The sequence below is a fragment of the Hordeum vulgare genome, chromosome 5H (assembly GCF_904849725.1).
Source record: "Hordeum vulgare subsp. vulgare chromosome 5H, MorexV3_pseudomolecules_assembly, whole genome shotgun sequence".
NCBI lineage: Eukaryota > Viridiplantae > Streptophyta > Magnoliopsida > Poales > Poaceae > Hordeum > Hordeum vulgare.
In genome coordinates, this window is record NC_058522.1 from 138847107 (window position 1) to 138859553 (window position 12447).

General features: G+C 43.4%; 1 protein-coding gene across 5 annotated transcripts in view; it reads right to left on the reverse strand.

Moving 5' to 3' along the window:
- Window positions 1–466: 466 nt before the first annotated feature.
- LOC123398626 (phosphoglucomutase) overlaps window positions 467–12447 on the reverse strand; it is a 43240-nt gene continuing 31259 nt past the window's right edge. For 2 of the 5 annotated variants that reach the window (XM_045093074.1, XM_045093077.1), the window contains 12 exons: window positions 9663–9887; window positions 8564–8628; window positions 3416–3476; window positions 3225–3342; window positions 3073–3154; window positions 2921–2993; window positions 2760–2821; window positions 2569–2664; window positions 2028–2182; window positions 1234–1330; window positions 1058–1135; window positions 467–963 (listed from right to left, as the gene is read on the reverse strand). In XM_045093074.1, coding sequence (XP_044949009.1) covers window positions 856–963; window positions 1058–1135; window positions 1234–1330; window positions 2028–2182; window positions 2569–2664; window positions 2760–2821; window positions 2921–2993; window positions 3073–3154; window positions 3225–3342; window positions 3416–3476; window positions 8564–8628; window positions 9663–9887 — 1220 coding nt within the window. In that variant the 3' untranslated portion in view covers window positions 467–855. Of the gene's footprint in view, window positions 1136–1233; window positions 1331–2027; window positions 2183–2568; window positions 2665–2759; window positions 2822–2920; window positions 2994–3072; window positions 3155–3224; window positions 3343–3415; window positions 3477–8563; window positions 8629–9662; window positions 9888–12447 lie in introns of all 5 variants that reach the window. The other 3 variants (XM_045093073.1, XM_045093076.1, XM_045093075.1) reach the window with 2 other exon arrangements.

Consider the following 12447-nt stretch of genomic DNA (forward strand, 5'->3'; position numbering starts at 1 on the left):
TTTCGATTTGGTTGTAAAACTATTTTATTTAGAGACAATTTCGATTGGGTTGATGTGCAAACTTGTTTTGATACGAATATATGGACATTTTAGTCCCTGACAGATAGGATGCGGCCAAGCGCTGGACGCACGGCCAGCGTATCTCAGGACAGGGTCGGACACGACCCCATCTCCCTACCCAAACGGACAGAATCCGAACAAAACGGACGTCCGTTTGGGGTCGAGCAGTGGAGTTGGCCTAAGTACTCCCTCTATCGCCAAATGTAAGACGTTTGTGTACCCTTTTTTTTTATTGCATGAAGTCATCGTCTTAGACAGAAACTATCTTCAATTTGCCAAACTTGCGATTAGGATGCATGTTCCACACAAAATTCATCTGCGATCAGTACCTTTGAAGCTTTTCTTAAACACGTAGCGAATCCAAGACCGGGATTCAAATGTTCACTTGCATGAAAAAACAACCAGCAAAATCAAGCAGGGTATACTTCATTCAATTTGAAAGCGGTTCAGCTCATAAATGTTTCTGCCTTGCAAATTTGTGAGATTCCAGGGCCTAACTTATAATCTGCTTTGCGCAACGAGTTACTGGTGCAAATAGTAAGTTGCAAATATTGAAGGACAAAGCATTCATGCGGCCATGCCAGTATGCAAGATTCTTGTCAATTGCTTTGTCATCTGCTGGAGGGCATGAAGATTTCATTTTCGGTACTTCCTTACCAAGGAGAGGTCAAAGTGAAGCATATATTGAAACAAGCATTTCTTTGTATGTACTGTTGCCCTGTATCCAAAAACAGCTCAACACAGACGAACAAGACGTCATGCAAAGGCTACAGGATCGATCGATTTTCCTACCCTTCATTGCTGCAAAAACGTGTTCAATGCAGTTGTGTCCAATGCTGAAAATTCACTCGAAGCAGCAAGCACTGCAAGTCCGAGCTTAATGGCATCACCCTTGCTTTGTGCCTGCATGCACATATGACATGATGGTCAATTTTGTTTTAATAGACTGGTGCTTCCTAAGGTTTGACAGTTGAAAGAAAAGGGAAGAGAGGATAACCTCAATGTTAAGGGGAAGAACCGGATCATGGAGGGATAGCCTCAACAGGAACCAGCCACCATATCCAGAAACTCTGACCTGCATAGCGTAGCAGTGCAGCATAAAATATTAATCAGTATAAAGAACTGAAGATGTATACATCAGCTTTCGGAAACAAGCAAAGATGATCGACATACGCCTTCATGATTCTTCGGGGCTTTGTGAAGATTTGGGTCTTTGCTGATCACACTCTCCAAATGTTTCAAGATTGATTCTCCATAGTCACGGAAGGACCTACAAAAAAGAATAAATTAAATCCATGAACTTTATCTGTACTTGATATAAAGTACTTAAATACATCTCTGTAGTCAAGCTTGGCCGCCCTTTGTTGTGACAGCATGCATAATTTACTGTTAAAAAGACTAGGGGTGACCCTATTTTCAAATGGTCAATTAATCTCCTTGAAATGTGAAACTTTCTTATTACATAAAACAATCTAAATCATAGCATTCCATGGATGTCGTGCAGATGAACTCACAGCCCTTTGTTGTGACAGCATGCATAATTTACTGTTAAAAAGACTAGGGGTGACCCTATTTTCAAATGGCCAATTAATCTCCTTGAAATGTGAAACTTTCTTATTACATAAAACAATCTAAATCATAGCATTCCATGGATGTCGTGCAGATGAACTCACAATATTAACACATTGAGACATGCTTATGCACAATAGAAGCATGTGACAACTAGAACTCTCAAAGTTAAGCAATAGTTCAATCAATTTTGCCGTGGCAAGTTCAACTAAGGTTCATGCATGCTTCCTACTATAATTATTGCTCATTTCTATCAAATCTTGGGCTAGCCTTCCATGATACCCCACCTTAACTGGCTACTGAATGAAAGTGTTTTTATTTCAGCCAGTAGTCAAGGCCATGGGTAGCATCATTTTCCTGAAAATGAACTGAATATTGCCAGTTAGAATTTAACATACCCTCCTTTCAAATCTGCATGATTTTGATCAATCTTCAACCTTATCTCCACTGTCACAGCAGCCTCCTCAAGGCCCTCGGCCAAATCAGTCAAAACTTTACTACCGATGTTTGGGTTCAATGTTCTGGCACCAGCAAGTTTATTCAGAAGTTTAACCTAAGGCAAAAAAAAAAAGAGAAGGTAAGTATGGAAGTGTGTGCCAATAAGGAGAAATGGCAATTAAAAGTGTCCTCGGAAATATGATGTTCCAGTTTTCTTTCCAGGTCAAATGAAATACAGCACATCTGGAACTACAATGCTATATACTGTTGGAATTAGTCTAGTAAGGAGGAACTATCTTAAGAATAGAAGGGATACAAATAGCAATGCTTCTGAAGTTGTAGTAGCTATAAGAGATTCAGCTATATCATGCCATAAAGGTTCAAAGAGATATTTTCAAACCAACCAATGTTAAGCATAAAATGACAACATTTTCATCCGGCTCCCATATAATTGCACGGTTCAGAAAGTTTCAAGGAATGTAGCAGAACAAGCACCCTTACCATCATATATGCTCCATCATCGAGCCAGTGATTCTCTTTTAGTGCTCCATGGCCACTTGTTTCCATCGCCAAATGTGATTCCTCGCCAGTAGAATTCTGAAATATTCATAATTTGCATTTCATAATACTAGGTATCATGGGACAAATTACATTACAGGGTGATCTGAATCATGAAGGAAGAGCAAACTAACCAGACGAATAGCCTCATCTATTACATTCTTGTATCCTCGCTTGAATCGATGGTGTTTCCCTCCTTGAGCATAAAATAGATAAGAAAATGATCATTTAAGCAAATAAGCACCAAGCTGTAACTAGCACAATACCAAGTTCTCCATTCAAAAAAAGTATCTACCAAGTTTCTTCTCAATAAATACAGTCAGTCCATCTGATGTCACGCTATCAGTCACAACAGTGGTTCCTGGATGCTAGTAGCAGATCAATGAATTAGTTAGACGCAAGCAACAGAGTAATATGAAACAAAATTGCAGCTCCATAAAATCTTACCTCCTCAAGAACTATGGCAGACATCAAAGCAATCAATCGGTTGCGGTTCAACTCCCGTCCACTGGAATCAACAGCAGCTGACCTGCAAAAATCAAGATTTTTAGCATTGATGTTATTACGCATATCCAGAATCTCAATGGTTATTTTTGTACCTGTCAACATCAGTATCAAATATGATGCCCAAGTCTGCCTTATTATTAAGCACTGCTTGTGTAATGGCTTCCATTGCAGCTTTGTCCTCAGGATTCGGAATATGATTGGGAAACAAACCTAAATATGTAGTTCATAATGAGAGAAAGGCCACAAAGATATTAATGGAATGAAGAAAAGAACCAGCTATTACCATCAGGCTCCAGGAATTGGCTCCCATCAGTAACAGCTCCTAATGGTTTTAGTACCTTGTCCTGGTCCAATAACCACAGCAATGCAATTGTGTAAGTTCAAATATGCAATAGATCAATGTACCAACACCTTAGTTAAAGAGATTATAGTGATTCTATGCATCAACAAATTCTGTCCAATGGGCATTCTGCCTAGTATTTATCATTATTATATGACTTCCTATCTAGTATCTACAAGTAAAGTTCATTTGTATGTATATTACTAGCCCTGCCCAAAACAACCCATATTTCATTATATTGGAAATGCAAACAAATAAAAAACTTGCAAAATACACAGATGATGATGGCCTTCAAACATGGGAAAATATCAGGTGCTACCACCCCTTAAATGCTCACATGCTCCCAATTTTCAAAAAATATATTTAAATAAAAAGAACTCGGATTTTTGTGTGAATGTTTTCAAGACTTGTGCCTATAATCTGTAAAAAAAAATCAAAGTACACATGGAGAAACAAAAAGTATTCACATATGGATTTGTCCTTTTTGTATCTCCATGTGTATTTTGAATTTGGATTTATATTTTTAGGATATCAACACTTCAGGCTATTATGCGTTTGTGGGAGGAAATTCGATTGGAGAGAAGCTTGTCCAACATCGTCTGAGATGGTTTGTGCATATTCAGCGCAGGCCTCCAGAAGCTCCAGTGCATAGCAGACGGCTAAAGCGTGCTGATAATGTCAAGAGAGGTCAGGTAAACCAAACTTGACATGGGGGGAGTCCGTACAGAGAGATCTGAAGCACTGAAGTATCACGAAAGAACTAACCATGGACAGGGGTGCTTGGAAGCTAGCTATCCATGTGTCAGAAGCATGAGTTGGTTGTGAGATCTTATGTGTTTTCAGCTCTTGCCTAACCTAACTTGTTTGGGACTAAAGGCCTTGTTGTTGTTGTTGTTGTGGAGAAGCAAGAAACAGACAGTTGTGTGTAGATCAACAGCAGAAACTGAGTATAAAGCATTATCTCATGGGTTGAGTGAGATGCTCTGGGTGAAACGAAAATAAACTCACAGGCCAACATGTGGCCTTGCCTATATAGGACGCTGTCCGAACACTCAATGACAATTGTGGTATGAATATGTTGTGAACCTCGATTCACAACGGGATAACTACCGCGCTGAAGATAGGCAGACGACGTAGCTGTGAGGGATTGGGTAGACATAGGTTGGAACAAGAGAATAACTAGGAGAAATCAGATTGATTGTTCTTGCTTGCCGCAACCCAAGATACATGGTGATGGTATGCTTATATAGTACGTCGATGCTTAGGCCTTGACCTTCCTAATACAATTGGACTCCTTATAGATGTATGCTAATACGAACTCCCATCTCAACACCTAGCCTACCAAATCTGCTAGCGCACTCCTCTCTGTTTGGACTCCCACCTGGACCAAATACTGTCATTACTACATACCACACCAAACCAAATTCATGTCCCGTGGCAGATAGATTTATCGAAATCAAAATTCTATGTTCACTGAGTCAGACATAAGCACATATTCTAATAATTTGAAGTAACAACCTAATATTTCACCAGGGCTCATATTCGCCCGGGAGAAACATCTGGTTTCTGCTGGCAACCAGATTGAGTGGATATGGCTACAAATTCAAAACCAAACAATCTTCAATAAAAATTGAAACGCTAGGTTCAAATTCAGAAAACTTAATGTTTTGGATGGAGTAGGTGGGCATCAGGGAGCCGCCGTGGAAGAGGGGTCCGTCCACGCCGTCGGAGGGGCCGGTGGCGCCAAAGGGGCCGACGTACGGCCCGGCCGGGTGCGACGTCGCTGGTGGCGAGAGATGCGGTTGGCTCGAGGCCATCGTGTAGACCAGCCAGAGGGACCTGGCGAGCCATGCCGGCAACGGTGATGGCGACGGGAGAAACCGAACCTGGTGGATGGGCGCACCCCCAGGCCCGAGGGCGCCCCCAAGCCGGCGGCCGGGGATCCATGGGCGTGTGGGGCGACCGAGAAGGTTGGCGGAGGCGACGGAGGCAGCTGCTGCTGGGGCGCCAGGGTGGAGGCGAAGGAGCCTGGCGGCTGCGGGGCATATGGCCCCGAGAGGAAGGTGCGGATGCCCGCAACCGCCTGCCCGAGCTCCCGGAGCGCAGTCGTCATCTCCTCCGGCGTGAAGACGAAGGAGGCGGCGCCGGGCAGTGTCCCGGCGACAGCGGAGATCGGCCCCGATAGGGCCGGCGGCGTGGTGGTTGTTAGAGTTATAATATAGTCATGTACCCCTTTGTATTTATCCCGTTGTATAAGGGGTTTCCTGCATATGTTCCACACCTTTACATGTATATATATCGGCCTATGGCCTCATTGGAATACTAAGGGGCTGTTTGGTTCCCAGCCTAAGGTTGCCACGCCTAACCTTAGTCATTCCACAATACCTTAGGCATGTGTTTGGTTCCTTGCCACACTGCCACACTTTTCTAGTTATATGGTCCACATGTCATACATTCAATTTTTTGCCAAATCTTGCCACACTTGTGGTGTCCATTTTGTTGGCCACACTTTGCCTAAGGTTAGTTGTGGCAAAGTTAGTCATGAACCAAACAGGCCCTAAGTTGCATATTCCTAACATGGTATTAGAGCTAGGTCAATTTTTTGCGCCCTGCAACTCGTGCAATTGATCCGTCTCCTCTCCCCGATCGAAGCCCGTTCTCGATCTCCTCCTCCTGCCCCGTTCCGCTCGAAGTTGCTCATCCGTCCGATCTGCTCGTCGGCCTGCTGTGTCCCGCGCGATCTACTCGACCCGCTCCCGATCTGCTCGACCCGCTCAGCCTCCAAATCGAGCCACTCGGGATCCAGCGTCCCTGCTCGTCCCGATCTGCTCGCCCGCTCAGCCTCTAGATCGAGCTGCTCGTGGGATCCAACGTCCCTGCTCGTGGGATCCAGCTGCCACTCGTGGATCTGCTCCAGATCGAGCCACTCGTCCCTGCTCGTCCTGATCTGCTCGCCGGCTCAGCCTCCAGACCGAGCCACATGGGATCCAGCGCCCTGCTCGTGGGATCCAGCCGCTGTCTGGTGGCACTTGCTTCTGGTGATTCGCTTGTGGGATCCAGGCGCCGCTCATGGGATCCCCTCGTGTGATCCAGCCGCCGCTCGTGGGATCCAGCCTCGCTCCGCATAGTTCCAAAAAAAAATGTCTACACCAGCACGCAATGTTGCAGTCCCTTGCTTCCCGGTGACTCCTGACGGCTGTGCTGGTAGTTCTTCTGCTGCTCCTCCTGCGAGCTCTACATATGATGATTGTCGCTCTACACCGACTCCTCTCGCGACTTTCATCGATGCATGTCGCTCTTCCCCGACACCTCTCGCGACTTTCACCGGTTGTCCCGGTGCCTATGACTCCATGGACTGCTCTTCGTCCACGCGTCTTCCCTTGGCACTTTGTGCTTGTCTGCACATGGTCTCGTCTTCTCCACCGGTCTTTGCCGACGACACTGGACATGCTCCACCGCCATATTTAGCGACTTCCACAGGTGGTGGTGGTCGCTTCTCTCCTCGTGCCAATACGCCGCCTACTTCAGCTGTGTACTTCACCGAGGATGAGATTGCGCGACTTCGCGCCCTGCTGATTGCCTCCGACTCTCCATTGTCGGGTGTGTCTACATCGACATCTTCAGTTGCGCCCCTGACTGAGCAGGAGATTGGCCGCTTTCGATGTCTGCTAGCTCCATCTTTTGGTTCTTCATCAACAGGTTCTGTTGGTTCTGCTACGGACTCTTCTGGCATTGTGAGACCACTTTCTACACACGCAGGTACATCTCCGTGGGTTCTTGATACTGGAGCATCTTTTCATATGACTCATGATTCATCCATTCTGTCATCTACTCGACCTCTTGATTCTCCTGTTCATGTTCTTACTGCCGATGGTACTTCTCTCCCAGTTACTGGCCGAGGCACTCTTAGCACTTCATCTGTTCATGTTCCCGATGTTGTTCATGTTCCTCGGCTTACCATGCAGCTCATTTCTGGTGGCCAGATTGTTGACTCTGGTTGTCGGGTCATTCTTGACTTTGACTCATGTTCAGTTCTGCCTATGGCCTCATTGGAATACTAAGTTGCATATTCCTAACAGTGGTGACTGGCGGCGGCAGGGTCGCGGTGGGCTGAGGAGTGGACATGATAGCACCCGAGACAGCTGATACCAGACTGATAGGAGTTGGTCTCCTACCATGGCGTAGTCGTAGGTTATAGGGTGGAAGGATGGCTGGCGAGGTTGGGGGCGCGGGCGACGATGCTGTGGCGCCGTGATCACGCGTGGGAGACGGCCGCGGCGGCGGCTAGGGTTAGGGTCTCAGCAGAAGCCGAGCAATAATGATTGCTACTTCTTAATCTCAAAACGAGTCTTTACATGGACGTGGAGTTTCTGCTCCGGGTGAACAGTAAAATCGGAAAAAATTCAAAAAATGTTCAAAAAATTCTGAAATTTTTTTGAGACCAACTTTGACAAAAGTTCTAAGTGCATGCAAAATTTTGGCATGAACTAACATTTCTACAAGCGTGGCAAAATAAACAAAATGGTTTCTCTGAAAATGCGCATTTTCAGAGTGTCTATTTTGTTTATTTTGCCACGCCTTGTAGAAATGTTAGTTCATGCCAAATTTTTGCATGCACTTAGAACTTTTGTCAAAGTTGGTCTCAAAAAAATTCAGAATTTTTTGAACATTTTTCGAATTTTTTTTATTTTACTGTTCACCCGAGCTCATTTGAGCTCGGGAGCAGAAAGGCACTTTCGTCTTTACATGAGTTTATATAATCTCCTGTGTACTAATAAAAATAACGATAAGTTGGGCCAAGCCCCTAACTGCCCGCGCTATTGGGCCTAACTGCCCGCGCCCGTGGCCCTCCTCCGGCTATAATGCACGCCGGTCATAACAGTTATCTTATATGGGAGTAACAATCAAATTTAAATAACTAAACTTATGTTTCTATTAGAATAATATGTCTATAATATTGCACAAGAAAACTGAGAAAATATTCAATAGACTTGTCGATCAGTTGGCCGAAGGTAAGGATAGAGTGCACAACACAAAAACCTGGACTGAAAAAACATACTGGTACAGAACAAGTAGGAGTAAACACATTACCACAAAAAAGCCACCTGCCCCATTCCCTGCATCAACAACTATGTGCAGTCCCTCCAATGGTTTCTCTAAGACCAAATGGACAAAAATATAAGCATAAAAAAAAAAGTCATTTTCCTTCATATTTATCTTTTTTATATTCTATCATTTCACAGTTTGCTATCAGATCAATCTTCCACATAGCCAATAGTCACATATTTGAATACAAATAGAATGTGAGATGCATGAACCAGTAGCTTTCTAATGAGCAGATAAAAAGGTATATGAATAGTAGAAATTGACATGCGTAATTCATCCGAGAAATGTGGATTGTAAAGTAACAATAATACTTATGCCCCCTCCACTTTAATTTACACGGCATAGGGGTGCAGAGCGGTGTCCCGCAAAGACCCACCAAAGAGCCAAATAGTACGAATTAGTGTAACACACTCTAATTCAGCTGGAACTAATTTTTCTAGTTTTGCATATGAAGCGGGCCGGGTTCCGGCGCCGCCTTGCATCCCTAACTCCGCATATTAGCTTTGACTGAAGTCAAACTTTATAAAGTCTGACCAAGTTTATAGAAAATAATATGAACATTTACAATAAGAGATCTATATGATGTGAAAATATATTCAGTGCTGAATCCAATGGTATTGATTTGGTATTGTATACTCCCTCCGTCCGGAAATACTTGTCCTAGAAATGTATCTAGATACATTTCTAGGACAAGTATTTCCGGACGGAGGGAGTATGTTTTATAGTTTTTCCTATAAAATTGGCCCGAGTTTATAAAGTTTGATTCAAACAAAAACTAATATGCAGAGTAAATAAAAATGGAGAGAGTTTAAGATAGAATAAAGCATATAATATTGATAATTTAATATGTTGATATCACAGCAACTAGGACCAAACAAAATATAAATAGAATGTGAAATTCATCAGAAAAATAATTTGTTTATTGAATGCATGAAATTTATATACGACATGATGACAATGAGAAATCAATCAATGGCGGAAATAAAAACATCAGATATGCAAAGCAAAGGCAAGGGACCTAAATGTGATCGAGTATAAATTGCCTAATGAATCAAAATGCAGTATAAAATAAGCATATGATCACCTTTGTTTCCAGCAGATTTACGAACTGCTTGCACTAGATCAGAAGCATAAATTGACATGTAGTCCACATGAGTCACGACACCGGTCTGTTCTTGTTTGCCACAACGTGCAGATTCCTCGTATATTCTAGAAGCCCGCTCCAATATATCTTTAATATCAGTCTTATTTAGACCACCATCGCTTGTAAAAAACTTGAAACCATTCCGATTGTAGGGTAAATGGCTCGCTGTACAGAACCAGCCAAAAAATTAGAGAGCCTGTATTTAACAAAAAATTAAGAAATGAAGTACAAATGATCTACTCCCTCTGTTCCTAAACATAAGTCTTTTTACAGGTTTCACTAGGGGACTACATACGGATGTATATAGAAACATTTTAGGGTGTAGATTCATTCATTTTGCTTCGTATGTAGTCCCCTAGTAAAATCTCTAAAAAGACTTATATTTAGGAACGGGGGGAGTATAAACTAGTGCAAAGTCGCAAAACATTGCTGTCAAAACGAGTACACATGCACTTAAGATATATAAGGGCTCTTGCAGACCTTCCCATTGCATAGCATCGTAGTGCTACCTTGTTTATTCATTTGTAGAATCTAAATGTGAAATTGTGACTGTACAAGATCTATTTGCCATCCAATTTCCTTCTTCTGTGTGCTATTATACTACTACCACCTCTCTCATCTTCAATTGTAGTGCCACATCATCTTAATGATTACATGGCACAGCATGATACTTCTTTATACGTTCTTGTCCCGTTTCTTCTTCTTAATATAATGATACGCAGATCTCCTGTGTGTTCGGAAAAAAAAAATTACTGCAGCGGGGGAGGCCTAATCAGAAATTCCAAATACATAGGTTCCAGTGAAGAATAAGACAATCACATAAACGGTTTTCTGCACAGCCATCTAGTGAGAACACCATCTAACCAATATATTTATCAGTCTTTTCTTTGCACTCTCTTGTTCAACCCGTAATACCATTAGCATCAAATTCACATATATGACACCAGCTAATATGTTAGATTTGAGTTTAGTAAATCTGCTTGTACCACAATAGAAATACTGAAGATCCTGGTAATCAATGGCTAAAGGTTCTACAGGAATCAGCACATGTTGGTAGATAGCCAATGGCTAAAGGTTCTACAGGAATCACCATATGCTGTGGTACTACCATACTGTTGTCCGACACACGGTATATCATACTTCTAATCTCCTGGATTCCAGATCTAAGTCAAGTATAATATCATCAACAGTGTAATTTGCATTATTTTCGCCACCTTCTGCGATAGTGTTGACGGGTAAGATTGCTGCAGTGTGAACAAGTGCCGTCATTGACAATAGTTAAGACACGTGTATACGGCAGTCGTGCAACAGGTCACTGTTACTTGCAACAATCAGAACAATGTTTGGCCATGACTCCCAATCGAGCAAGGCATAATCCCGTCGAGGAGTGTGACCTCCAGTACAAATCCGTCGACACAGGGTAAGCTTTCCTTGTGAAGTTTCCGTCCAAGCCCAGTGCTCGGAGCAAATTTCATTCGACCCAGATTTCCTCAGTGGATCGCCTCGAAGAAGCTTTAGATCTCACCTTCAGTGAGAGGTGAGGGCACTTTGCTTCATGCATGTGAGAAATGAGTTACAAGTGACCACCAATGCATTTGCTGGGAGGGACAAGTAGAGGGTTGAGTGAACTTTGGCCACTAGGTTATCGCCAAGGTTGGGAGCGTTGGTTGAGGAGAAGCAATATGCTTTCATCACCAAACGGTACATACATGGTAACTTCATGTTGGTTCAGCAGACAGCGAGATATCTGTGTTAAGGAGTATTAGGATATTGGCCTAGATGTCCTTATTAGTCTAGATTTCGTTCTTTGTACCCCAAGTCAACTGTACCATATATTTGCCCCATGAATTATGCAATACATCCAAGTTGCTCGTCTAAGATGGTATCATTAGCCCAGATTTAGGGTTTTCTAGTGTCGCAACTAACGCCTCGGTCGACTTTTCCGATACCTGTAAAACGGCCATAATTTGGTAATACGAAATCCGTTTGAGCTCCACGACCTGCGAAAACAACTGCAATTAAAAGTCGTATCCCTCAATCACCTACTTCGTCGATTTCGGCATCATTTCGGAGGCCAAAAACGGCTTGCAAAATTGATTTCCGGATGATTTAATCGTCTCCACCTCTCTGGATCGATTATGTTCGGTTTCTCATCAACACTTTGTCAATTTTCTTTGGTCTCTAGATCGAATCATCACCTAATCGATCTCCACCACCTATTTAGATCGATTTCAATATCATCTCTCTGTTCATTGTCGCTTACTCTTCTCATGAATCCGCCGGCCCGAACGATCAAGGCATCCACATCGTCTGACTGAAGCCTGGAGATCGAGCACCTCCTCCCTGATTAGTGTGGGCCCCGGTTGAACTGGGTTTGAACTGAATCGACCCCAACTGGATCTGGATTTCATCCCACCCTCACTTCGGCCTTCCACAAGCGCTTCCTACCCTCGTCCATTGACAGCTGAGTCACCTCCAACCAACCAGCCACGCATAGATGTCTCCTTCGGGGAGTCACATCACCAGCCGCGGGCCAACTACCTGTACATTGCATATATATATACTGGCCTTTGGCCCCAGAATATACAAGTTGCATATTTTCTAACATGGTATTTGAGCCCTAGGTTATTTTTTCACACCCGCATCAGATCTCACGCCACCGCTGCTTCTTCGCTCACCGTTGCCGTACCTCCAGGCACTGCTGCTCCACCCCATACCTCCAATC